We start from the raw sequence: 27,727 nt of genomic DNA, 5'->3' as shown, positions 1-27,727 counted from the left end.
ATTTTCTAAATCTATTTGGAACGCGCATGGTCTGAGTAGTTACGTCTTCGTGGCTGTCCCACTGAGGTTGGCCACTAGGGCAGTCTTGCTGGGGCTGGAGGAAGAAGGAAACCGAGTACCATCCTGCATTCAGGACCTCCCTGAGCTGAGCGCCTGAGTCCCCGGAGAGCAGATGGTCAAAGAAAGGAAGACTCACCACTGCCTCTAATTTTCTGTAGAAAGGCCCCGGCTGGCCTCTCTCAGACCCTGGATTGAGAGGTAGCTGGTGGACTGCCTAGCACAAGGCCCCCTTGACAATTCGGGACAATGCTTGACTTCAGCCTCCCCAAGTCCAGTTGCCTCCCAAATCCTGGATAGCGGATTAGACTTGGGTAAGCCTCTCAGGGACTGGTTGTGCTACGTGGAAGGAAGCAGTGCTAACAGTCCTGGGAAGAGCCCTCTCTTCTGGCTGAGAAGATGGGTCTGATAGGGCTAATACGGAGCTCCGAAGGTGGCCAAGCAGTCCCTGCTCTGTGCCATGCTGCTGCCATCCTTCCCAAGTTGCCACATGACAATTTAAAATCACCTGCAAACCCAAATCCAGTGAGTGCTTCGTACAAACACCACACTCAGCAGCCCAGAGAATGAATCAGCGGAAGCAATTTCCCCAGTGAAGGCAGTCATCTGTTCGTGCGAGCCGGCAAACGCTCTTTGATTAGCTTTGGAAACTTGGAGATGCCGCTAAACCCATGGATGCAGCGCTTCAGTAAACAGTGAAAGGACAATACCCACCGCTGGAGGGAAGGGCTGAGCTCACCCCCAGAACAGTCCCTGACGGGGGCCAGGGAGGATGCTCCTCAAGGACCTTTCCTGTTTACTCAGTAAGCAGCCCCTCAGCACACTCGAGCCTGTGCCCACAAGGGACCCCAGAATACACAACACGACAGTCTTCTTTTTAAAAGGTATCTAACCCCTCCCTTTAAGACCCTTTATTGTGGCTTGGCCTAAGTGTAGAGCAAATTCAAATTCATCTTCTGATCAATAACCTGCCCCCCACGGGAACGGCACTCTTCCCACGGCCTCCCTCGCTCCTCCTGTTGCCATTCCTCCTGCTTCCCATCTGGCCACGTGCTGCCCATTTGGTCTCACGTGGCTGTGTTGCGGGGTGTGTCCCTCCCCAGTGTTATTCTCACCTCCTAGTCCTGTAAGTTCAAGTCCAAGCTTGAAGGGTGACAGAGGGCCTTTAGTCTCAGGGTCCCACCAGTCTCTATAAAACCAACAAGTCTGGTCCTTATGATTTTGAGGTTTGGTCTGTATTTTTCTCCTACTCAGCCCAGACCAGAATCTTCTACCGTGACCCCCAATCCAAGTAGTAGGTAGTGGTAGGTGGGCACAGTGAGGGTCCTTGGGCTTGAGGGGAGTGGAGGCTGAGATTCATGTGGTCATGTAGTTCTCTGGAGCGCCTTTAGGGGCCCGGGTGATTCCATGGTTAATTGCTCAACTACTGACCAATAGGGTAGAGGTTCACACCTATCTGCTAAGGCACGCAAAGCAAGCCTGCTTCCACACAGGTTCACAGCCTTGCAAACCCAGTGAGAGAGTTCCACGCAGCCCGCCGGCCGAGGCTGCAAGTTGGAATTGACTGGAGAACAAACTGTGTTTGGTTGGGTTTTCGTTTTCTTCATTTACATACTTTCCTCAGGTGGCTTCCACTGGTCTTATGCCTTTATTCAGTGACACTAAAATATCTAGTCTAGCCCTGGTCTCACCTGGGGCTACATATAACCAGTTGGATGCTTGAAGTCTCAGCTCAGACTTCTAATCGACATCTCAAACTTGGAATGACCAGTAGAGAACTCTTGATTCTCCCCCTCTTACTGCCCAAGAAACCATCCCCGGGCTGTGTGGCTTAAAATGAAAATAACACGGAACATGCTCACAGCTCGTCGTTTTGAGCGGGCTCCTCGGGGGGATTGCTGCAAGAAGCATCTAGAACAGCCCCAAGATGGCGCACTCGCTGGCCAGCTTTGCTGGCTGTCACTGGGAGCTCAGCTAGACCTGGGACTGGCCGAACCTCACTCACTGCTCCTCCACATGACCTCTCAAGTGGCTGTGATTTCCTGATGGCCTGGTGACCGAATTCCAAGACTGGGAGTCCCACGAGAGGGGTAGGAGAAGCGGCCAGTGTCTGCAGAACTGAGCCTGGGAACTGGCACAGTGGCACTTCCGCTGAGTGATATTGGTCAAGCAGCCACAGGGCCCAGACCCCTGGGGAGGAGACAGACCCAAGGCTGCCATGGAAAGTGTAAGGGAGTCGTGGGCATGTGTTAAAGCTGCCTCATGTCCCAAACCTGCGCCAGTCTTCACCTACAGTGGCTCAAGCAACCGGATCTTTTTTCTTTTATCTGTTTGCTGTCTTCCCTTCATCCCTTGGCATCCCTCCTCTTCACAAGGCTGCTGACTTTCCTCCAGGGCATGGCAGGCTCCTCCTACTGCTCTCATCTCTTTTACCTCGGGCATCCCAGGCAGACCCTCCTCTCCCCCCTGGAGGGATGCTTGGTGAGTTGCAATCGCCTGTACTGTTCTGTGTCCATGTCAGCTTCCTGAAATCCATTCTCCACACAGTTGCTAAAATCGTCTTTTAAAACCGCAACTCCTGCATCGATTCCTCCCCAACTCCTGCTGACACCCCTCCAACGGCTTTGCCGCAGACTTGGACTCGAACCAGAACCTCCTGCTGAATTCCAAAACCTAAGGGGGTCTAGTTCTCCAGCCTCCGAGTGCCTCAGTCACTTTCTCAGTAAGACTGTGGGACACCCACACGCTTGTTTCAGCCCGGCAGCCTTTTCACTCGGTTGACTTCTCTCCGCAATGTTCTTCTCCCTGGTTTTCCCAAGGCAGGTTCCTTCTTGTCATTTAGTTTCCAGTGTGAATGCCATTTCCTCAGGTCTCCCAGCATCCCTGACTAATGAGGACTTGCAGTCCTGCTACACGAACCCGTCTTCATTTCCATCGTGGCACTGCCCCACTGACGGACACTTGTCAGGTTGATTTGACGGTCGGTCCCTCCATGAGGGTAGAGACCTTGCCTACCTTGTCTGTCCAGGACCCTGGGGGCCAAGAACGTCCCTGGCACAGAATGATGCTCGAGAAATAATACTGATTTAGCAGGTAGCAACAATGGCCTCACCAGCCAGCTCTTCCAGCAGGACCCTGGCAGCCTCCCATAGGGCGACTGGCAAGTATAGAAAGAAGCACAGATCTCTGTGCCAGACCCTGCTCCTGGAGGATGCTTCCAAGGCCTCCTTACAACTCCCAGAGTTTTTTTTCCTTCCCAGTTGTCTTGTGAAGTGAGCAATACAGCCTCTCAGGCATGTAGCACACACAAGTATTAAAGTACTTGGACCGGGTGGCACAGGTTCCACCCATCTAACGTCCAGACCATTCAGGTCACTAACCCAGGTTAGGTTTCCTCTGAATGTGCATCTTATGGTCAGGCTCAGAAATACAGGCCAGTCCCCAGATAACAAATTCCAAGGGCTTGTTTAATGATTTAAGACAAAAAACAAGGATGTTCAAACATCTGCAAGAAATCTGCAAATGGACATTATAGGACTTTACCCAAATAAAGAAAAGTTTTATTAGCTCTTTTAAGAAGTCAGTATAACAAGGTAAAAGGGAAAACCCCACTGAGGTGAAACACGAGTCCAAAATAACCTCCGTTTTCTTTAAAATATTGTCAAGCTATTTTTAGTACTTTGGTGTAGACAACTGTGTACAGAATTGTTTGGTACTGAAATAACCAGGCACTCCGGCTCTAGTCACAAAGGAAATGAAACTTTGTTTTATAGGATACTTTTCTACTCACTGCAATGATTGTTGTTTTTTTTTTTTGCCTTTGGATTCCTTTTTATAGTATTATTTAAATTTTACCTGTGGGCTTAAAAAGTTTCTAAACTCGATGATACTGAAAACGCACATTCCGGTGAGAGGAGATGACAGAGGCCCAGCCTGCCAGCAGAGTGAGCTGACTCGGTGGCACTCAGCAGCCTGGCCCTTGGAGCCCCATCAAAGGGACAAGGTCACCCTAGGGGCCCTGCTCAGTTCCTAAGCGCAGAGCCGATCTCTGGCTTTGGAGAGTGGGGAGGGAGGTAACCATGACGGGCTGGTCCCCACGGGGCAGTGCGGGCAGCACTGGTCCAGCACAGTGTCTTCTCGTGGTGGTGGCTGAGCATCTGGAAGGCCAGCTGGCAGTGGTGACATCGGACGTGGGCTGCAGGCACCTGACTCGGAAGCCTACTAATAGGTCTACATCTTGATGTCTGCAGGAGCGCTGTGCTTTCCTTGCTCTGTTCTAATGCACTCTTCTTTACGGATAAGCAGTGGACTGCTAACCATATGGTCAGCAGTTCAAAGCCACCAGCTGCTCCGCCAAAGAGAGATGAGGCTGTCCATGCCCACACAGACTCTCTGAAACTCTATATGTGGTCGCTGTGCGTGGGAAATAACTTGGAGGCAGTGGGTTTGGCTTAGAGCCCAAGCCCTGGGATCAAACAAGCTGGAGGAATAACACTCTCTAGGGTCTCTGGGGTGGGTTCACCCTCCCTCACCCTCCCTCCTTTCCTGGCTAGGGGTTGCACATCAGTGCGCAGGGGCTCCTGAGGGGAAGCCGGGCTGGAGAAAGCAGAGGTTCAGAGAAGGCAGCCCCTTCTGGGGCCTCCTTCGTACCCCAGACCCCTGGAGGAGGAGAGAGAACAGTGAAAGACTGCGAGGGGAGTCTCAGCTGAGCCGCCTCTAGGCCAGCTCAGCCGGTCAGTGCTGGGTCCCTGGGGTCTGCCCACTGCAATGAGAAGCAGGCGAATCTCAAAGCCATTTTCCACCCATATCCACAAACCTGGGAGAGAAAACCCAACTTCAATTTATCAAAATAGCTGTATTATCTATAAAAATGGACCTCTACCGAGTCTCTGATGCTGGAGGCAGTGTGATCCAGCAGTGTGCTGGCTGCAGAGGCAGAGGGCCTGGGCCCACCAGCCCACGGGGGACACTGTGCCCAATGGCATGTGGCAGAGTCACTTGTAAGGCCTCAGAAACCTGGACACTTTGGAACGCAGCAGTCGGATGAAGGATCTGGGAAACATCTCGCGGGACTCCTGCGCTGTGTACTTGAAGTAGTTCTGGGGGTGGGCCAGGACATCAAACAGCGCCTTGATCAGCTTCTTATCCTAAAAGGGGCCAAAACAGGTAAACAAGTTGGCATTTTGCCCATGAAACTACAATGGTCTCATGTTAGGCAGTAGGTTGACGATCCAAAATTGGAGCTTCAAGCCAGCTCATTCCCCAGAATCAAAATCTATACTTTAACAAAGGGATTCTTATCAATCCCTGTGCGTACAGAAGAATCACCTGGGGAGCCTGTTAAAATGTGGGTTCTGGTTCAGTATCTCTGAGGTGGAAAAGCAGATTCTCAGCAGGGGCTGAAAGAGGCATGAACCGGCTTAAAACTCTGGCTAAAAAACACTCTGTGAAAATTGTGCTCCCTGACTTTTATCTCCTTTCTAGATTTCGATTTTCCCCCTAATTATCTGCAGTAAGTATGTTTTACTTTTATAAAGGAAAATTTCATATATGTTGTGTAAAGCCTGTTTCCTTTTTCTCAACCAGAGCTTTAACTTTAGGGCCTTTGCGGTATCTGTAGGGTTAGTGATAGGGTACAGTCACCCTTGGGTGTGCGGAGGGTTACCTGCTTGACAGCCAACTGAACGGTTGGTGGTTCAAGCCCACCCAGAGTCACTTGGAAGAAAGGCCTGGGAGATTCTGCCGAAAGGTCTGGTTTGCTGTGCAACACCAGAGTCGGAACTGGCAACAGCAACTGCAGTCTGTTTCGTTTCAGTGGCGGTGCAAATGTTTACTGCTAATTTCTTGTATTTAAAATGTGGTGGCCTTTGCGCTTGGGGGATAAATAAGAAGCCAGAGATCCTCAGTTAGTTGAACTTCATATGGGAAGACTATTTGTCTTTGTCTTTTATTTGTAAGCAATTTTTTCCCTGACAAATTTCCAAATTAAACAACAAAACCCCACTTCATTTGACAACAGTTAGGACACGCACTGGGCTTTGTTTTGTCTTTTAAATGAGACGTCTGGTGACAGTATGAAAGTGACTGGGTCACAGGCAGGTGGCAGAATAGAACAAGCGGAAGCCTTCCTGCAGGAGAGCTGGGGGAGGTCGGGATCACTACTGGGCGCCTTCGGAGCTCACTGACCTTAAGTATCTCCTGGTGATTCTCAGATGCATAGAGCCTGCCGTCTCGAACAATGTCTTCAATAAGTTCCTGGTAGTCCTCTGGTGGAATACAGGAGAGCTCGTTTTGCAATTTCATGGCCTGGTTACTTCCAAACTCACGTTCCCCTTCATTTTGGATAAAGTTCTAAGCAGTGCCCTCCGGAGCAGCTATCAAAACAATTGCACTCCGATTCTGAGAGACCAGCCGTGAGAGCTCCCACCGGCCCCTCGCCGCTACCTGTCCTCCCTGCCAACATCTGCTCCTCCCTCCCGATGTCCTTCTAGCAGCCAGAAAACCATTAACACCGGCCCACTTCACACGCCCAGCCATGAGAAGCGATTCCAGGAGTCACATTAGAGGTAAGTGAATTCAACGTTTGACCAGCATGGGTTGAGAATGATGTCACACATATCTAAATGGCCCTTGGCAGAAAAAAGGTTCCCCACCTCTGCCTTACATGAACCCTCTGTGTCTCCAGGCAAGACTAATCCCTCCCGTTGCTCACCAGAACCACTGTCTTGCCAAATCCAGGGCACTGTGACAGTAATTCTTTTTCTTTCCCACATCATACAATTTCCTCTCTCCTAGTCTTGCCGATCAACATTCAAACAAGCTGTTATCTGGTGTGCTCTTAAAAAAAACCCTCTTGACCAGACTTCCACCCAGTGCTCCAAGATGTGACTGCAACATGCCGGCATGAAGCTGGGAACCAGTGGAGAGGTCTGAGGGGCCAGCCCTAATCCCAACTACATGGACTCCTGCCCCTCCCCCAGGAGAATTTATTTCGGAGGACAGCACTGAAGCTTCAGCTCCGGGAGAGGGACATGTCTGATCAGAGCACACAGGAGCAAATGAAGGGGGAGGAGGAGAGAGTGGAGCACATCCTGGCCCAACAAGCCTTGACGATGATATTCCCATCTAGAGCAGCCAATGCACAGAGAGGACCATATGCCCGGCCCCACTATGAGACATGACATCCCTCACTGACCCATAGCCCTACAGAGGACAACACTGGAGACACAGTGTGAGAATTGCACCCCATCTGATCCCGCCACACCGAGGCAAAACACTAAGGGCATGGAACAGAACAGCAAGGGGGAACAGAGCAACGAAATCCCCAGGGAATACCAAAAATAGACTTTGGGGCCAGGGCTTGGTGCCTCAACAGACTCAACTGGAAAATACGCCTAAAGGCCAACAAACAGTCTTTCTTGTTGTTATGCTTTGTCTTGTTTTGTTTTTTTTTGTCATTGGCCTGTTGTTTGGTTTTATTTTGTTGCTTGGTTTTTCTCTGTCTTGTTTTTGTGCATGTTATTATCTCCACAGGTCTGTCTAAATAAGACAGGCTGGATGAACAATCTGGAAGAGAAAACAACGGAACCAACAGGTCTGTGGTGGGGGGGGCAGAGAGAGGGGGAGGATGGGGGAAAGGTAGTGGTGTTAACAAACCCAGAGACAAGGGATCCAAATTGGTGGTGAAGAGGGTGTAGGAGACCTGGTAGGCCGTGATCAAGGGTAATGTAACTGAAAGGAATTACTGTAACCCAAATGAAGGCTGAGCATGAGAGTGGGACAAGAGGATAGAGGGACAAAAGGAAATAGAGGAAAGAGCTAGGAGGTTAAGGACATTTATAGAGTTCTAAATATAGGCATGTACATATGTAAATATATTTACATATGAGGATGTGGAAATAGATCTATGTGCATATATTTATAGGTTTAGTGTTAAGGTAGCAGATGGACAGACTCCACTCAAGCACTCCCTCAATGCAAGAATACTTTGTTCTATTAAACTGGCATTCCATGATGCTCACCTTCCCGACACAATCACTGAAGACAAATGGGTGCATAAGCAAATGTGGTGAAGAAAGCTGATGGTGCCCAGCTATCAGAAGATATAGCATCTAGGGTCTTCGAGGTTTGAAGGTAAGCAAGTGGCCATCTAGCTCAGAAGCAACAAAGCCCACATGGAAGAAGCACACCAGCCTGTGTGATCACGAGGTGCCAAAGGACTCAGTTATCAGGAATCAAAGAACAAAAAATCATATTATTGTGAATGAGGGGGAGTGCGGGGTGGAGACCTAAAGTCCATCTGTAGGCAACTGTACATCCCTTTATGGAAGGGTCGTCGGGAGGAGATGAGCCAGTCAGGGTGTAGTGTAAAATGATGAAACATACAACTTTCCTCTAGTTTCTAAATGCTTCCTCCCCACTCACTATCATGATCCCAATTCTACCTTACAACTCTGGCTGGACCAGAGGATGTACATTAGTACAGATCGGAACCGGAAACACAGATGATCCCTTCAGGACCAGTGGTGAGAGTGGGAGGGTGTAGATAAGTGGGGTAGAAAGGGGGAACCAATTACAGGGATCTACATATAACCTGGGAGATGGACAACAGAAAAGTGGGTGAAGGGAGACGTCGGACAGTGCAAATATGACAAAATAATAATTTATAAAGTATCAAGGGTTCATGAGGGAGCAGGGAACACCAAGGGATGGGGGAAAATATGAGGAGCTGATGCCAGAGACTTGGGTAGAGAGCAAATCTTTTGAGAATGATGAGGGTAACGAATGGACAGATGTGCTTTATACTATTGATGTATGTATGGATTGTGATGAGTTGTATGAGTCCCCAATAAAATGATTTTTAAAATATGCTTGATATGATTGATATATGGATTATAATAAGAGTTGTAAGAGCTCCTAATAAAATGATCTTTTAATTTTAAAAAATTCCTCTCAGCCAGCCCCAATCCCAGCTATGCGAATCCCCTCTCCAGAAGAATGTACTACAGAGGACAGCACTAAAGATACAGCTTGGGGAGAGGGGTGGGTCTGCTCAGAGCACATGGGAGCAAATGAAGAGGGAAGAAGCCAGAGAGAGAGAGAGAGAGAAAACCACATCTTGACCCACTAAGCCCCAAGGAGGATGGTTTTGCTCGGAGCAGCCAATACACAGAGAGAACTGAAGGGAAGGCCTCACCACGAGACACGGCATCTCCTCCCTGACCCACAGTGCTACAGGGGACAAGCTGGAGACACAGTGTGGGAACTGTGCCCCGTCTGGCCACACCAGGGCGAAAAATGAAGGGAGTGCTACAGAGCAGTAAGGGGAGCAAAGCAATGAAGTCCCTGAGCGATCCTGAAAATAGACTTTGGGGGCATGGCTTGGAACCTCATAAGACTCCATCAGAAAACATTCATAAAGGTCAACAGACAGACCTGGAACTATTTATAAGCTTTTTGTTAGTTTTTTTTTTAATGTCTATGATAGGCAGGATAAACAATCCCGAGGAGAAAATAATAGGACTGACAGTTCTGAGGGGGATGTAGGAGAAGAGGAGGTGGGGAAAAGGAAGGGGGCCCCCACACACCCAGGGACAGGGGAAGAACAAGTGATCTAAAATCCATGGTGAGGAGGGCATAAGATGCCTGGTGGGGTTTGACCAAGTGCAAAGTAGTTGAGAGGAATCATTAAAAGCCGACTGAAGGTAGAACATTATAGTGGGACAAGAGGAAAGTAAGAGGAAATCGAGGAATTGGAAGCAAAGGATATTTATAGAGGTCTAAGTACAGGCATGTACATATGTAAATATATTTACATATAACAATAGAGACATAGATCTATGTACATATATTTATACATTAAGTATTAATCCAACAGATGGACATTGGACCTCTACTCCCTCAAAGCAAGAACACTTTGTTCTAATCACCCGGCATTCTGTGATGCTCACTAAAGACAAAATGGGTGCCTAAGCAAATGTGGTAAAGAAAGCTGATGGTGCATGGCTATCAAAAGATATAGCATCTGGGGGTCTTAAAGGCTTGAAGGTAAACAAGTGACCATGTAGCTAAGAAGCAACAAAGCCCACATGGAAGAAGCACACCAGCCTGTGCGATCATGAGGTATCAATAGAATGAGTGTCCAGACATCAAAGACCCAGAACAAAAAATCATGTCGATGTGAATGAGGGGAGAGGGCGGAGTGAAGACCCAATGCCCATCTGTAGACAACTGGACATCCCCTTACAGAAGGGTCACAAGGAAGAGATGAGCCAGTCAGGGTGCAGTATAGCACCTATGAAAGACACAACATTCCTCTAGTTCTTTAATGCTTCCTCCCCCCACTATCATGACCCCAGTTCTCTCTCACAAATCTGGCTAGACCAGAGTATGTACATGGGTACAGATAAGAGCTCTCGACACACAGAATCCAGGACAGATAAACCCCTCAGGAGCAGTAATGGAAGTGGCGATACCATGAGGATCGAGGGAGTGCAGGGAGAAAGGGGGACTGATAACAATGATAAGATGTATAACACCCCCTCCTCCGGAGTGACGAACAACAGAAATAGGTGACAGGAGACAGTGGACAGAGTAAGATATGGAAATAATAATTTATAATTCATCAAAGGTCCATGAGGTTGGGAGGGCGGGAAATAAGCTGATAGCAAGGGCTCAAGTAGAAAGGAAATGTTTTGAGAACGATGATGGCAACAAATGTACAAATGTGCTGACACAATGGATAGATGGGCTGTTTCAAGAGCTGTAAGAGCCCCCGATAAAATTATTTTTAAAATCCCTCTCCCAACAGAACTTCTTCCTTCAGCTTCTGCTTTGCTTCTTGGCTTTTTAAAAGAAAAACTCCTGGAAAGAATTTCCAGTACCCACTCTCTCCAGTTCTTCCTCTCTCTCCTAAACCCAGTCCAGTCAGCTGTGGTCTCCCCAAACTGCTTGTCAAGGTCACCGATCGATCACCTTCATGTTGCTAAATCTCCCTGGTCAGCCATCACCACCCCCAGCCCCATCATCAGGTCGCCCCTGGCCTTGAGGCATCTCTTCACTCAGCTCCGGGGATGGGACGCCAGCCTCTGACCTTCCTCCCTCCCTGGTTGCTCCCTCTGAGGCTCCTTCCCTCTTCTTCCTTCCTGATTGCCTGGAGCTTCAGTCCTTGGCCACTCCCGGGAGCTCATCCAGGCCCGTGGCATTTCTTTCCTCCATATTTCTCCAATCCTCCCTCTCCCTTATTTTTCTGTCTGTCCTAACACCATGCTAAGGAATCAGCTTCTTACTCACCAAACATGACTCTTCCCTCTTTTAATGAATGGGACCAAGTAGAAGTCGGGGAGTGGGGCTAGAACTGGGCTTGTCCCTCTAGGAGTCTCTGGCTGATTGGGGGAAGAAAGCTCTGTTCACTATCTCATTCATCGCATGAGAAATGTATGCATTATAGCCAGTGCATACTGAATCCCTCTCTGTCAGTACTTCCCCTTTAAAAGCTAGATTTTTTTCATCGTAAGTCAACTCGAGTATATGGCAAGCAGCCTTTCCTAAATTTCAGACAGAGGGGGAAAATGCCCCTTTGTATGCAGATCATATGCAAGAAAGCCAAACAGGTGCCAAGAATGTCACTGAAACTGGGTAGAGGAAGAGGAGAGAGAAGAATCTCGGAAAGTTTCTCTTAAGCAAGAAAGGGTAGGTGGGCCTTGCGAGTTCAATTCTGACGAGTAGTGAGGTGTTCAGTAAGGCTGGTTCTCTATTATTGGGGTAGCTTTCTTCTTATCCTTTCAGGCTAGTGAAGAGAGAGCATGTGTAGGGTACACACCTTCTGATCTTGAATCCCTCTCCAGCAGGGTCTCCGCCCTGATGTGGAGACGGCGCCTCGGGGCTGTGTTGGGAGAGAGCTGGAAGGCTATTCGCCCGACACCAACTGCTCTGTTTTTTCTGCTTTTAAGAATGACTGACTCCTTGTTGTCAACGGAAAATCAGTAACATGTCGAACTTAAGAACTCAGGACCCGAAGTCTTAAAGACCCGCGCTAATCCCAGGTCTACAACCTCACCGTGGTGTGACTTAAACCTCTCAACCCGTGTGGCCTCATCTGAAAGGTGAATCTGTAAGAAGATTCCTGTAAAAACTTTCCTCATCTGTAAAATGAGGAAATAATCAAGCCTGCGTCGTGGGTGACTGTGAGGATTGTGCCGTGCATGTAGAAGGCACTTAGCAAGTACCTGGTACAAGCAACACGGACCCAGTGAGCCTCGCCACTCTGCGGCCCCAGGAGGCAGCAGCTCCCCAGCCCCTTCGGTGAGCGCTGCTCCTCTGGCCTTGGAAACCAGATGGGAAACTTACTTGAAATGCATGAGGGGCTTCAAAAGCTTTGTGGGGAAAATTCTGTTATCTTTTCATCCCATTTCCCCCTCATGTTAAAAAAAGAAAGTAGGTTAAAGATCAAATGGACCCTGGATGAAGACCTACGGGGCTCCTGTGTGGCTGAAGCAGCAGTTGCCATGACTGGCTTTCTACCAGGAGCCATGCTCTGCTGGGCCCAAACAGCCATACCGAGCTAGGCTAACGCGCATGAGCTTTGGTGACTGGTGTTTTTCTGTTTTTTGTTTTGAGTCTTGGGGTCTTTTTGCTGTGTTCCTGATTCCTGACCCTGTTAGCTGCTTTTCGGTGAGTGGGGTGCTCTGTGTCTCTCAGCAGAGCCCCGGGGGAGGCATCTGTCTGGAGTGTTTGGCACATCCTCTCAGGCAACTGGTAGACAAGGGTGATGATGTCACATGTTGGAAATAAACTATGTGAAATGTTTTTAGGAAGAGCCACAGAATGTTTTCTTCCCAAAACACATCTAATTCTGGTACTTGTCTGCCTGAAAGCTTTCAGTGCTCCCTCTCAGACTGAGCCTGCCCTTCTGAGCCTGGCATTCAAGGCTCTTTATGGTTTGACCCCATCCTTCTAGTCTCATGTCTCGCTCACTGCTAAGCTCTGCTGCCCCTACCCACTCACTGGCCAACCTGGAACACTCATCAGTCCCACACATGCTCTTCCCGTTTCTGCCCAGAAAACACGACTCTTTCTTCTTCAACACCCAAATGCTTCTCCTGCTCCTTGCACAGTGCACGCACACAGAGTTGACCGCTGCCCCCTGGGTACTCACACGGCATCTTTACACAGCCCGCCATCGCTTCTCTGGCCACAGAGATGAGAGAGGCTTCAGAAGTTTGTGGGGGGAAATGGAATGAAACAGTAACGGGATTCCCCCACAAACATTGTGAGGCCCCCTCATCTATTTTACAATTTTATTGGGGTATAATCCAAATCTCATCCACTCCTCATATTTGTGTGTGTCTCCACCACTTACCCTTTTGTCTCCAGCACTTAGCCCAATGCCTGATACTAAAGATCTCATGAAATGTGGACTAACTCAATTCATGAATGAACAGATTGACCGTTCCCCTCACTAGACTGTGATAGCCTTTGGGGAAGTCCAGCTAACTTCGGGTCACTAGTAAATCGTGGTCACACTGACTAAGAGGGGCCACCCCCTCATAGAAGATAGAGAAAATGAAAGCACAGACGTCACCCGACTTGCCCAAGGTCACACGAATAAGCCAGTGACAAGGTCAGGGCCAGAGCTTAGCTCTCCCTCCAACCCCTTGCTTAGGACTCCATGGAATGAAAGTCAATCACAGCACGGCATCGTTACTGAGCAATGACTATGTGGCCGACACTGTACTTTTGGTGGCTTGGCCCACTGAGAATCCGTCTAACGATATCCCCATTGGCTGATGAGGACAGAGGGGCTGAGAGACCACCGTGGGTCCCACACAGTGTCACAGAAGAGATTATTCCCTGGCCTGCCTGACTCCAGGCTCTGGGTTCTTTCCCACTAGGCTCTGGTCACTTTTATTGGATAGAATCTCTTTTCATCCCTGTGATCAGTGTCCCCAAATGCCTGTTTGAAACGTGTCACTTGTGAGCCAGTGAGCCAGTTGGTTCCAATCAGAGAAGTGTTTTTTGCTCTTTGATTGTTTGAGATGAACTTGTCACTAAAGACTCCATGTCCATTTCAATTTACTTTTCCTCCTCTTTTTATTTTTTGGTTACTTTTTTTTAAGCCACTCAGACCACTGTTTAGGTTTGAGGGAAAGGGAATCTGATTTTTATCTTTCTTTTAAAAGAAACATACTGGTACTATATATATAGATAATCTCCAGCCTGTCTCCAGAAATGAAAGCAACAACAATATCCTGGTTAAACCCTCCCTACGTGAGACTCCCTCCTCCCCTGCCCCCTGCACTCCCCCCCCTCCTTGCAGGCAGAGGGCCGCAGGGCTTACCATCGTAGGTCACGTAGGGCACCTGGAATCCTCGAGCACTGTTCCCTTCGTTGGACTTGAACTGAATCCACAGCCTCTTTGACCTGGATGTGAAGGCAATGGGCCGCTCGTAGGTCTGGCAGGTTTCGTACGTTGTCACAGAATTGGAGGACGCTGCCAAGGGGAGGCAGGAGAGGAGAGAGGCTCAAGGCTCGTCCCTGAGCAGGCGGGCGATACACACACTCCAATAAGAAAGCACACGACGCTCATGGGCTCACGGGCTCGTCAGGCCCAGCTGAACCATCAATACATTCCAACGTGCTGGAGATAAAGTGGATGCAGCTGGGGCCGTGGGGCCACCAGGGAAGGCGACGCATAAAGGGGAGCAATCAGGCTAACAGCTGCAGCCCAGACTGCTGAGCTCAGTGGGGAGAGGACCCTCATATGTCAGTGGTGGCCAACTGTAATCGCACAATAATCACCAGCAATTACTGCATGCTTGCTCCCTTCCCACCTGGCAGGGTGCTATGCATCCTACCGGCTTTGTCTCCTATCATCTTCTAATGCCCCAGGGAGCTGGTGCAATTGGCCCCTCTTTTCTCAGGAGATTCCAGTGCTTGCCCAGGATCGCACCGCCAGTAGGCAGTCAGGCCAGGATTTAGACCTCCACTTTTAGCTTCAGTAAGAGTTAAGCACAAAGAAGCAGTTGCCACCAAGTCAGCTCCAGCTCCTGGTGACCGTATGGGTGTCAGAGTAGAGCTATGCTCCACAGGGTTCCCGGTGCCGGAGTTTGGGAAGTAGATTGCCATGCTTCTCTTCTGAGGCACCTGTGGCTGGGCTTACACCTCCCCAGCATTCAAAAGTGGTCATGCACACGTATTGCTTGCTCCACCCAGGGACCCCACGAATGAGAATTAAAAACCCTACTGCCATGAAGGTAATTCTGACTCACAGCAAACCCATACATATCCACCTGCCATTGTTACTCTGGTTTGAAAATCCAATCCCCAGCATAAGCTCACGGAGTAGCTAGTATTATTCCTACCCCCACCCCTACCCCTTTTAAGAGACGAGGAAGCTGCGGCAGAAAAAGATTAAGAATGAATGCATGCTCAGGGTCACAGACGTATGACAGGTGACCCTGGAGGTCAGGTCTGGGAAGTCTGACTTCTCAGAAGAGCTCAGCACATGGCCTCTGAGCTGTGTAGGCAGCAGTGACCCTGTGAGCACAGTTGGCCATGGGTCAGGATGAAAGCAGCAACCAACCTCCTCCTGGATGTCCCATACCCTTGACCTGAGTCCCCAACCACAAGTGGCTGCCCAGGGTGAGGCACGTGTCTTGGGTCAGCATTACATGAGCTGCTTTGGCCTCTGTGTCCTTATGGGAGGGGTCAACATATACTGCTAAGCTCAGGGGGAGGCTGATCTTCAGGACCTCTGCCACAGGGTTCAGCAGAGAGCTGACCTCGTGGTTCTAGACTAAATGCTATCTCTTGGTGAATTCCATACATGTGTGGCCCATCTCTGTTCTAATGCAGAGGGAACATTTTACTCCTCACTTGTAAAGCTTGTGTGTGTGTGTGGGGAGGGCAGGTCATCAGAAAAGGGGGTCTCTCAGCTGGCTGTAGAGGAGAGGGGAGGGAGCACAGGGTTGATTGAGACGCACAGGTTTTCCGCATCACCAGGTAGTCTCCACAGTCATCCTCTATGGGCAGGAAGATCTCGGGGACCACGATCAAGATGCGGCGCTTGGGGGGTGGGTTGATGGTCCACGTACACTCGGTGTTGGCTGGGTAATTGCCCGGGTAGTTTGGGGATTCAATGTATCCGGTGAAATCTCCCAGTTCCCCGCCACATCTTCTGTCTGAAAGAGGAAACGCCATGTGTTATACAGGGCAACAGTGTTGTCCCTCTGGTATAGCCACCACCAGTTGGCTGAGGAGAACCACAGCATTACTGTCGCCATGGGGAGGGGGCCTTCAAGTGAAATTGTCCCAGAGACGGAGCCAACCTGTAGAACCCAGGGTCCCCTCTGAGAACCAAACTACATTAGCCACCTGTATAGCCACCTGCATAGCCTTCAACTCGGTTCCTGTATAGTTTGTAGGCACAGGAGGGTAGGTGCTTGCGAAACAGCAGGACACCACCTGACTTTTGAGAGTTGGATTATAAAGGCCAAGTGCCAGGGAAACTTCTAGGTCTGTCACAATAGGGACAACCGAGCTCACTGTTCCCTTGAGACTGGTTGATCCTTTCCTAGAGATGTTTCTTTTTTAAAGCTCATTTTACTGGGGACTCTTTCAGCTCATATAACAATCGCTGAGAGACTTTCGATCAAGAAAATGGCAGCCATCTTCTTCCACTTTCAGTCCCTAGTCAAGAGCACGGTTTGGGTGGGGAGAAAAACATCCAATCAGCTCTCCGTTGGTCCAGAGCTGGGTGCTGACTTCTGGAGACAGAGTCTGAGCGTGTGCATGCCCAGGCCTCACTGTCTCTGGCACATTGTCACCCACCAACCCTCACTCAGCGAGGCCACCAGCCTGAGTTGCCCCTCAGAGAGCGGATGGTCTGAGACGGTCAGGTTGGCGTGTGCAAGAGGACGGAACATTTCTTCGGCTGTATTATTCCATGGGCTCCCTGGTGTCGCACACAGTTAAACACCTGGCTGTGGAACGAAAGGCTGGCAGTTCAAAGTTGGAAGCAGAGTCCGGCAATCTGTTTCTGAAAGAGGTCAGAGTCTGTGGACGGGAAGCAGGAGTCCTGCTCTGCTCCGTGTGGGACCGCCCGGGTCAGCCAGGACTGGGGCTGTCAGTACTGGGTGGGCTGCTAACTGGGAGATGGGGGTGAGACTCCCCAGCTGCTCTGCAGGGCAGGGTGTGGCCACTTGCTTCCATAAAGCCTCTGAAACCCTCCTCTGCCCTCCGGGTCGCCGCAAGTGGGAATTCACTTGACGGCACAGGCCAGCAGCAAGCAGAGAAGCAAAGAACAGGCGGACTCTGTGGAAGGGGAGGAGCGGGGAGCCTGGGGTGTCTCACACTGTGAGCATCCCTGAAGTCTCGTCCACCAACAGAAAAGGGTGCCAGGAGAGGCAGTGAGCCTCTCATCAGAGCAGGTATTCAACAGGAGACTACAACGCTCCTGTAAGGGCGATGTACGAACACAACCCCCACCACGCGCCTTCAGCCCAGAGAGAGTTACACGAGCTTTGAATCACGACGCTCAAAGGACCGCTTGCCTTTCAGCCGCAATCGCCCCTAGTGTCAGCCGTCTCTCCTTGACCGCAGGCGACACGGGCCGCCAGCGCGAGATGTGCCATCGGCCTTCAGTGGAGGATCCGACACTGTGGTCAACCAAACAGCACAGAAAGTCCTTGCCCACACAGACCCGGACGCTGCCAGCCAACCTCCTGAGCAGGGCATTCAAGGCGCCCCTCTTGGTGGGCCTCCGACTCTCCTTGTCACACCGTCCTTACCCGTCCAGAGCTCATTGTTTAGAATTGTCAGGTCAACACGCAGAAGCAGTGATGGCAGCGACTGTGTTTTTCCGCACTATTCTGTTGGATTTGTTATTCCACAGGAATCCCTGGGCATCGCCAGCAGTTAAGCGCTTGGCTGCTGAACTGAAGGTCCAGGGGCCTCCTCCTTCACTTTCCGGGGTCTGTGCTGTTCCCCCGGGGGCTCTGGAAGGCGCAAAGCCCTCTCTCCCACCCCCGCCCCAACTGGGCCCTTTGGAGACCTGCCCTCGCCTCCCACACGGCCTCTGTTCCACTGCAATGCCCACCACCTGTGCCTGCCTGGCTGCAGGTGCGTGCTCAGCAGATGGCTCAGAGCAGAACAGGTTCCCAGATGATGCTTACTGAATGGGGCTGACCGGAAGTGACACCACCGGGAAGAAATCAAGACCCTCGTGGCCGGGAGGAAGCCAGGCTCGGTAAAGGTGAAGGCCGTGGGCCACGCCACTCCTGTCAGCCTTGATGTGCACACCTGAGAGCCAGCAGGCCCCCGGTAAGGTCGAGTGGTGCTGCGCAGAGGCGCCCGCAGACACCGGCCCTCCTCATCTGGCTGTGGGAAGCCCACGAGAGACCTACTTTTACACTGGGTTAGGTTGGTGGAGCCATCAAAGTCGGTTGTGGTGTTTCCTGGGCAGGAAACACAATGGTTCTTCCCAAATTCAGGCTGGTAGGTGGCGGCTGGGCAGCGGATACAGCGGTGAGTTGTGGTGTCGTAGAAATGTCCAGGGGAACACTGCACTGTGGGGGAGGCAGGAGGGAGAGAGGTTGAGGGGGGGAAGATTTTATTTTTATCAAAACAAATGTAACACAGAGAACGTTTTTACAGCTCGTTAGAGACACGTTATTTCCCAGTGAAGTATGCTTTCCTCGCAATCTGGGGCTAATCAACACTTGATTCCCCAAATAGCCAGGTTGGGGGTGGTGGGGGGACAGAACTCGTGACTCATGACACTGAGGAGAACACAAAGGGAATAGGTCTGTGTGGATCCCTGGAGTGTGCACCGCCGCCCAGAGACAGGCGCCAACAGCGCAGTCTTAAGTTGTGCTGAAGAGCGCACACGGGAGTCTTGAGAGGCGGCGGCGTGGATGCGGGACTGGAGATGGGCGCCTCGGAGGCAGAACCGCTGGGTGCAGCAAGTCAGCAAGGTACTGGGCTGACAACTGGAAGGGGGAAGGCCTACTTCTGGAAAGCCAGCCATCGGAAGCCCCCCAGAGCACGTTTTGCTCAGAGAGTGACGGGTGGGCCTAAGACTTGATGGCACTTTGGGGGAAGGATGTAGTGGAGGGGTCACTCCAGGTCAGGGCGCTGGGGTGCAGGAGGCCTGGAGAATGGCACCGCAGAATCCTGTGTACAAAACCTGGTCGTCTCTCCCTTCTTGTCCCCCCTTCGGTCAGCCCTGCCGGAGGGGCCCAGGGGGCTGGAGGGAGACCATGACAGGCCCCAGTGCTGGGACACAGGCACCCTGGCCCGGGCCCGATGGAGCTCTCCCCAACTCCCGACGGCTCCCAAGGGAAGTTCTGTGCTGACAAGGCCTCACCTCTGGTCTCACAGTCCTGGAAAGATGTGGCTCCCAGGTACTTGGTGGGGAGGCCGCCTCCGCAGGAGAAGCAGGAAGTGCGGCCGGCTTCAGGCTGGAATGTGCCCAGGGGACAGGGCTGGCAGGGAGCAAAGCCATCCGTGGAGTGTTCACCAGGCTGGCACAGACCTGAGAAGACCCATGGCCCCAGCTGAGCAAGGCCTCCCAAGCAGACCCTTTCCCACCTGTGCGCACGTGACAGCAGTCTGTGGTCAGGCCGGTCTCCCTGGGCTGCTCACAGCTCCCATCTCAGTGAGAGAAGGACACCAGCAGTCAGCCCTGCCCTGCCCTGCCACTGACCCTGAGCAGGTGACATGGGAGCTCCAGGGAGGCCCAGTACAGTGCAAAGTCAGAAGCTGCAAAGTGGAGTGTCAGCGCAGGACGGGACTTGCCTTGGGCTTGAGGCTGTACACTGCCCAGCGTCCTCCAGGATGCAGGAGCCCCTGGAGAAGTGCTGCCCTGCCCTGGAACCCATTGGGCTTCAATCTTGCACACCTTCACCCAACTGAGAACATTCTAGAAGAGTGCCTGGGTGAGTCTCCCATTTCCAGGTCTAGGTACTAAGTGACCTGGATGTAACTTGGATGTTACATCCCCTTGATGGGGATGGAACTTGGCCTATAAGCCCCCCAATCCAAGCCACACTGGCAGAGGGACCCAGTGGCATTTTACTTGAAGCATTTTTATTTTTTAAGTTTAGGATAAGCAGCTTTTCCACAAATAACAAAAGCATTTTTAACAAGCATATGTTTCTCAGAAGCTAACTTGTCATTGCAAGATGCTGGGGAACCTGCTGTCCTTCCCACTCCTGCTCCTCTTTCCTCTAGTGGTTCAGTGGTCTCGGAACGATGGGCCTTTCTACTCCCCTGAAGAGGGACAGGCTCGGAAACCCACAGGGCCAGTTCGACCCTGTCCTACAGGGTCACGATGGGTTGTAATTGACCCCACGGCAGTGGGTGTGGAGGGGGACCTGTAAGTTAAAGATATAATGGCATTTAAAGAGTCTGGAGCCTGGCAGCCCTGGGGTCTGATTCCAAACCTTTACCTTTACACTGTGTGACCTTGAGTGAATGAATCACTTAACCTCATAATGCTGTAGTGATTAAATGAATAATTCATGTAATATACTTAGCATGATGCCCGGCATAGGTAAGCATGCAATAATATTAGCAATTATTATTATTACTTATCTAATTGACTATCAAAAAGCTCATGGAAAAATGGAACTGAAAGATAGTGGGATTTTTCCGTGGACTCTTTGAAGCCCCTCCCTTCATACATCTTAATAAAGTCACACACCAGGGTGAACAGACGCTAAGTAAGTTTGGCCTGCAATTCTGGGGTTTCACAGCAGGATAAGATATTGTTGGTGTCACACACTCAATCTAAGGGTCTGATTATATGAACCAGAAGCAGTACTACGGTTGAGTTTGGAGTTTAGGTGGGGATGAAAGCTGGGCATGAGAGTCCTTGGAGAAGAAGGGCGGAGACAGTTTTTCTGAGTGTTTCTGGGCACACTGTAATGGACTTCATGTATACATTTCCAGGGCAAGTCACACCTTCCACATAAGCCAACAGAGCATCGATACACCTGCCGCTTCTTCCATTTAATATAAAGGAAGACAATTAATTACAAAAACAGAACCTAAGCCCATGGGGCCTAGCTGAGCTAGGTTTCAGAATTAATGTTTTATAAGAGATGGTTCAAAACTTCATGGAAGAGATCTCAGTTTTAACAAAATAATCAGATGGACATTAAAAAACTATGAATTTGAGGTTATAGCTTGAAAAGAAAAAAGAAACTCAGATCAACTTTCCCCATTGTAGCATATCCCAAGGTCACTCGGGTCTCAGAGTGTGAAATCTTTACAGTGAATACGCATGCAATTGTCACACTTCCACGTTTCCCTCTGCCAGCGGAGTCCACCGCATCTTCATGTATTTGCCCCAGTGCGTGCCCGGCACTGTGCTCGGCAACAGAGGCTGAAAGTGACCCCAACATGATTCTGCACCCAGGAAGCCCGTTGTGTGGTGTCCATCAGAGTCCTTGAGATGCTGCTTATGACTCCTTTCTAAACAACGACATTGGAGACTAGAGGCGTAAGAAGGGGCCTATAGCATCCTTACCTCCACATTCGGACACATTCCAAGCTTCTGGGGTCTTCAGGGCCCCAGGGTTGTCTGGCCTTGGGCACGGTTCACACGTCATTTGTCCATCCTCGTTCTGAAAGGTTCCGTTTGGACATAACATGCAGCGCTCTTGTGCTCCATCATAATATGTCCCAGCCCTGCAAGAGACTGGCCAGAGGGGGAACAGTCTAGTCAGTGCAGGGACAGAGGGCAAGGGAGGAGGATGTGCATACTAGAAATGCGATGCCCCAGGCAAGCAACTGAATGGCAGAATGTGAGAGTTCCCTGGGCACACCCTCCACCATGGTCTCTACTGCCCACCCTTCGTTTGCCAGTTTCTCTAACACTCATCAGCTAATTTGTTGTGCTGTGATGGTTTGCATGTTAACTGTGATCCTAGAAGCTAGAAGCCACTAGCATTCCAATACCAGCAGGACCATCCCTGGCAGACAAGTTTCAGGCAGAGCTTTCAGACTAAGACAGACTAGGAAGACAGACCTGGAGAGCTACTTCTAAAAAAATAAAAGCCCAGTGAGACTCTTATGAACATCAGCAAGACCATTGTCTGATACAGTACTGGAAGATGAACACATCAGTTTGGAAACCACTGAAAATACAACTGGAGGAAGAGCTGCCTCCTCAAAGTCAACAAAGCTAAATGGCAAGGATAAAGTTTCATTTGGTGATGTGACACAACTCAAAATGAGAAGAAACAGCTGAAAACATCTATTTATCATCAGAACGTGGAATATCAGAAATATGAATCCAAGATATTGGAAGTTGGCAAAGATGAAATGGAATTCTTGAAGACAGCTATCTTCAATTTTGACTAGAATGGACTGGTATTGGCCATTTTGAATTGGAAAATCATATGATATACTACTTGAGGAATGATAAATTGAAGAGGAAGCACATTGTTTTCATCATCAAAAAGAACATTGCAAGATCTATCCTGAAGTACAAAACTTCCAGGGGAAGAATAGCATCGATACACCTACAACTATTATACAAATTTGCACACTAACCACTAATACAAAGATGAAAGATTTTTACCAACTTCTGAATTCTGAAGTTGCCCAAACATGCAATCATGATACATTGATAATTACTGTTTATTGGGATGCAAAAAGTAGAAATAAAGAAGGATCTAGTAGGGTGACAGAAATAACTCTGGAGATTGCATGATAAAAGTTTGCAAGCCCAATAGCTACTCCTTGCAAGGAACTTTTTTCAACAACATAAATGGTGACTATATACATACACCTTTTCAGATACAATACACAGAAATCGAATTGACCAGATTTGGGGAAGGACACAATGGGGAAACTCAATATCATCAGTTAGTACTAAGCCAGGGGCTGATTATGAACCAGACCACCTATTGCTTATATGCAAGTTCAAGTTGAAGCTGAGAAAAATTAAAGCAAGTCCATGAGTGCCAAAGCACAACCTTAAAAAACATCACACCTGAATTTTGAGAACATCTCAAGAACAGATTTGATGCATTAAACACTAATGACAGAAGATCAGGCGATTTGTCAAGAACATCATACATGAAAGAAAGCAAAAGGTCATTAAAAAGACACGAAAGAAAGAAAAGACCCAAACATGTCTGCGGAGACTCTGACACTTGCTCTTGAACACAGAGTGTCTAGGCAAATGGAAGAAATGATGAAGTAAAAGGGCTGAACGGTTTTCAAAGGCTGGTCCAGGAAGACAAAGCCAAGCATCATCATGAAATGCACAAAGACCTGGAGTTAGAAAAACAAAGGGAAGACTATGCTGGGCATCTCTCGAGTAGAAAGAACTCACTTTCTTCTGAGCCCCCACCACAATTGCCTTTGGCATCCATAATTCCAACAGCAAGTTCTTCAAGGTGACCCCAGCTTTGATTACTGGGTATCTTAAAAATCTTTTAGCCACTACTCATTACTTAATTCTAAAGCCCATTCCACGAATAAAGCAGTATCCCATCTCAGGACCAAATCCTGTCTTAGTTATCTGGTCCCGCTGTAACAGAAATATCATAACTTCACGGCTTTGTTTGACACACAGAAATTTATTTCTTCACAGTGTAAGAAGCTAGCAGTCTAAATTCTAGGGTCAAAGCTTCCTCTCTGCTAACTCTGGAAGAAGCTGCTTGTCTCCTTTCAATATCTGTAGGCGCATCAGTCTTTGGAAATCTGTTTGCCCTGCCATCAATCTTCCCCCGGCCCCGTGGGAATTCCACAACACTTAATGCCTACTCATGTGGAACCGGAACATAGACCAAGAAGCAGTTATTCAAACAGAACAGGAGGATGCTGCGTGGTTTTAAACCAGGAAAGATGGCTTCATAGTTAAACCCTTTCACCGCTCTTCTTCAGGCTACTTGATGAGCAGGACTATGGTGTTCGTGAAGAAGAACAGCTCGTTAACAGCTCGTGGAGTGCAGGTGACACATCCTGATTGCCGAGAGTGAAAGGACTGGATTCAATTACTGATGAGGATCAAAGACTACCACCTTCAGTGTGGACTACACCTCCACCTGGAAAAGACCCGCACACTGGGCCAAGAAGCAACATCATGTGAACAGAGAAAAGATGGAAGTTGTCAAGGACTTCATTTTATTTGTACCAACAGTCCACGCCCTTAGACCAGCAGCCAGGAAACCAAACAGCACACTGCAATGGGAAAATATGCTGCAGAAGACCTCGTGACGATGTAAAAGAAACACACAAACGTCATCTGGGGACTAAGGTGGCCCGGCTCCAGCAATGGTGCTTTCCATCAGTTCATGTGAATTCGAAAGCTCGACAATGAGAGAGGAAGCAGAATCGATGCATTTGAATGCTGGTGTCGGCAAAGAATGCTGACTGCACTGGGGACGGCTAGGAGAGCAGATAAACCTGTTTTGGAAGACTACAGCCAGAATGCTTCTTAGGAGGGAGTGTGGAGACACTGTCTTACTGTGGATGTTCTCATGAGGGTCCAGTGCCTGGAGGAGGGCACGCTACTTGGCAGAGGGGCAGGGAAAAAGAGGGAGTCTTGAGAGATGGACTGGCACCGGGCTACGACAATGGATGCAAACATGGCAATGAGTATGAGGCCGGCCCAGGGCCAGGCAGTTTCGTTCTGTCGTACAGAGGGTCGCTGAGTCAGAACTGACTTGAGGGCCCCCAACAAGGGCAGCAGTTACAGACCTGACATTTCCCTAGACCAGGGTGGGCAGGCTGCAGCCCGCAAGCCATAGGCAGCTCTTTCAGTGTGCGCATGTGGCAATAAAAGTATCAGGGCTTCATTGAAAGGATATTATTCAGATAATGGTGATTTCATTGGTTTGTAAAAATATATTTATGGTTCTCAAATCATTTTTAAGGCTGTGAGGGGCAGGAGTGACTCCCCCATCTCAAAAGTTGGCCGGTTCCGGCCCTAGAACGTGGGCTCCTTGGAGGCAGGAGTCCCACAGGTCCAAAGTCTTTTCATTGCACTTGATGGTTGGAAAGAGAGGGAACATCCTGGCATTCCCTACATCAAAGGGCCAGTAGAAGAAGGTGAACAGGTCTCCTGCTCTGAAAACAGAGGAGGGTGCTGTTGAATCCTGGAAGGCTTCCTAGAGGAGGTCATCTTTCTGTTGGGCCTCGAAGGATCGTAGGTTCTCCACAGGTGGGAAAGAGGCAAGTGGTAAATATTCAGGAATGGCAGATAGGAGAAAGAAAGGAACCTTTGTATGACTGGGTTCAAACCCTTTTTGAATGGCAGGCGCTTGGATTGAATTTTGCAATGTTTTCAGGTCTGCTATTGAAAGGAGAGGGCTATGGGCAGATGCCATGTTTCGAAAAGCTCTGTCTGGTAGCTCCATAGAGGGTGACCCCAAACGCTTGATAGATAAACTCTCCAAAACACCACACTTCTTGTGATAAAACTCATATGTTATAAAATGTAGACCCTGTAAATATTTCCAGAAAAAAATAGTAGATTAATCAATTGTGCTTCTGATTACTGACGTGGTGAGTGAGACCTTATTTCAGGGTGTGAACAGGAAGTACAGTGTGCTAAATCGGGCTTGCTGGTGTCAGTCAAGCATCACCATTAAAATAGCCTCCCTAGTGGCTAACAGTGAGGATGTAGATGAGACATCATGCCAAAAGATTTGCATATGTTATCTCATGGATTCCTAAGGAATTAGGTACTATTATTAGCTCCAATTTATAGAAACAGACTTAGAGTAAAGAACTTAGCCAAAGTCCTAGGTAGGTTGTCGTCGTTAGGGGCCACTGAGTTGGTCCGACCCACAGTCACCCTCCACACAACAGAAGGAAACACCACGCGGCCCTGCGCATCCTCACAGTCATTCCTCCGTCGGAGCCACTGCTATAGCCATATGTCTGTTGGTCCATCTCACGGAGGGCCTTCCTCTTTACGCTGCTGCCCTCCACTTGACCAAACATGACGTCCTTCTCCAGGGGCCGATCTCTCCTGACGACATGCCCAAAGTATGCGAGAGGAAGTCTGGCCATCGCTACTCTGCAAAGCACACCTACATCAAGATTAAGGACTCTGAGACGGGCAGGGCATGCAGGTGGGGGGGTGTCATGAATAGAAGAGCAGACAAGCACAATTAAAAATGTTGCCAAGGATTCTCCATGGGGTATTAGGGATGCTGAAATGGAACATATACAATCTCTTTCACACCTAAGCTGCCGAGAGAGAGAGAGAGAGAGAGAGAGAGAGAGAGAGAGAGAGAGAGAGAGAGAGAGAGAAGAGATCCACACATCACATAATAATGTTAGCTATCCTCTTAGATGGCTGCAAGGGGAGGACATCTATTTTCAACTCATCCTACAAATGAAACCTGCCTATCTGCTTTAGGGACCAAACATGGCACAAGTTAACTGTCGCCAGGAATAACGCTGTCTTCCGTTATTCACTCCCTAGTTGTTTTTCTTTTTCTGCTTCAAAATTGCTGTTTGGGTTATAGTAAGCCAAAATATACTACATTTCAAATATTGTTTCTCTAACTAAAAGCAATCAATACTAGGAGGGGAAGGGTAGGGGGTGGTGGTGATAAGGAGGAACTGATCACAATGATTGATGTACGGTCCCCATCCCAGCAGGGCAGACAGCAGAAAAGTGGGTGAAATGAGACAACAGTCGGTGTAAAACATGCAAAAAAGAGAGAATAATTTATAAATTATCAAGGGGGCATGGAGGAAGGAGGAAGAAAAGGAGGAGATGATGCCAGGGGCTCAAGTAGAAAGAAAATGTTTTGAAAAAGATGATGACAACATATGTACAGATGTCTTTGACACAATGGATATATGTATGGATTGTGATAAGAGCTATAATAGCCCCCAATAATACAATTTAAATTAAAAATAAAATAAAGCATGGAAGAAAAGACAAAAAAGAGTACACCAAACGCAAATCATCAAAAACTTTTAAATTCTGAAATTATTTGGATTCTTTCTCAGCATATCTGTGTATTGTTTTATATGGTTCAGTGACATTTTATAGAAATACAGTGAAATAAAAAGGAATCAAACACTTGCTCTATGATGTGGTTAACACATAACTCAGCAGCAGGCAGAGCCTAGGATCCCCAAGAGCAGCTCTATTGGCTAATGGTTTCCATAACTACCCTGGTTCCTGACCATCTGGTGTGGAAAGCTGGACTGATCAAGCAATGGGAATCCAGGACCTTCCCCTCTGTGCTCCCCCTGGCAGGCCCAGTGTCCACAGCCCATTAGAAACCCAACACTAACCCCTCGGGCCTCAGCAAGCCAACGGGTCATGAAGACTCGTGCAAAGTAAGCAACACTCAGCTTGTCCATGCCCCTTGTAGCCCAAGCCAACTCCATTTGGGGCACAGCTGCTCTCAGAATCCTCGTTCGCCTAAAGGGGTGTCCAGGGATGGTGGTGCGCCCGAGAATCCCAGGAATTGTGACGTGGCATCTGAGCAGCCCCACGCTGCTCTGTTCCACCCTTGGGCTCCTCCGTGGGGCACAGGGCAGCCCTGGTGGGCCCTGCAGGGCATGGCGGGCAGGCGGGTGGGCTCTGCCACGCTGGGGCCCCTGGATGGTGCAGATGTTTCCCTTGCTCTGCGACTCACAGAGAGCCTGGAGGCTCACAGAGATCCTGGAGGCCTGAGGCTGC

General features: G+C 49.3%; 1 protein-coding gene across 1 annotated transcript in view; it reads right to left on the bottom strand.

The window, feature by feature from the left end:
- Positions 1 to 3,574: 3,574 nt before the first annotated feature.
- Positions 3,575 to 27,727, bottom strand: part of SCUBE2 (signal peptide, CUB domain and EGF like domain containing 2) — an 84,726-nt gene continuing 60,573 nt past the window's right edge. The window contains exons 13-19 of the mRNA XM_075546102.1: positions 21,590 to 21,760; positions 19,424 to 19,591; positions 18,462 to 18,623; positions 16,041 to 16,238; positions 14,396 to 14,548; positions 6,244 to 6,323; positions 3,575 to 5,204 (exon numbers count right to left, since the gene is read on the bottom strand). Of these exons, the coding sequence (XP_075402217.1) occupies positions 5,052 to 5,204; positions 6,244 to 6,323; positions 14,396 to 14,548; positions 16,041 to 16,238; positions 18,462 to 18,623; positions 19,424 to 19,591; positions 21,590 to 21,760 (1,085 nt within the window). The 3' untranslated portion in view covers positions 3,575 to 5,051. The remainder of the gene's footprint in view (positions 5,205 to 6,243; positions 6,324 to 14,395; positions 14,549 to 16,040; positions 16,239 to 18,461; positions 18,624 to 19,423; positions 19,592 to 21,589; positions 21,761 to 27,727) is intronic.

The sequence above is a fragment of the Tenrec ecaudatus genome, chromosome 4 (genome assembly GCF_050624435.1).
Source record: "Tenrec ecaudatus isolate mTenEca1 chromosome 4, mTenEca1.hap1, whole genome shotgun sequence".
NCBI classification, from domain to species: Eukaryota; Metazoa; Chordata; class Mammalia; order Afrosoricida; family Tenrecidae; genus Tenrec; species Tenrec ecaudatus.
The sequence above is the reverse complement of the archived record's forward strand: the minus strand, read 5'-3'. Positions and strand labels throughout refer to the sequence as shown.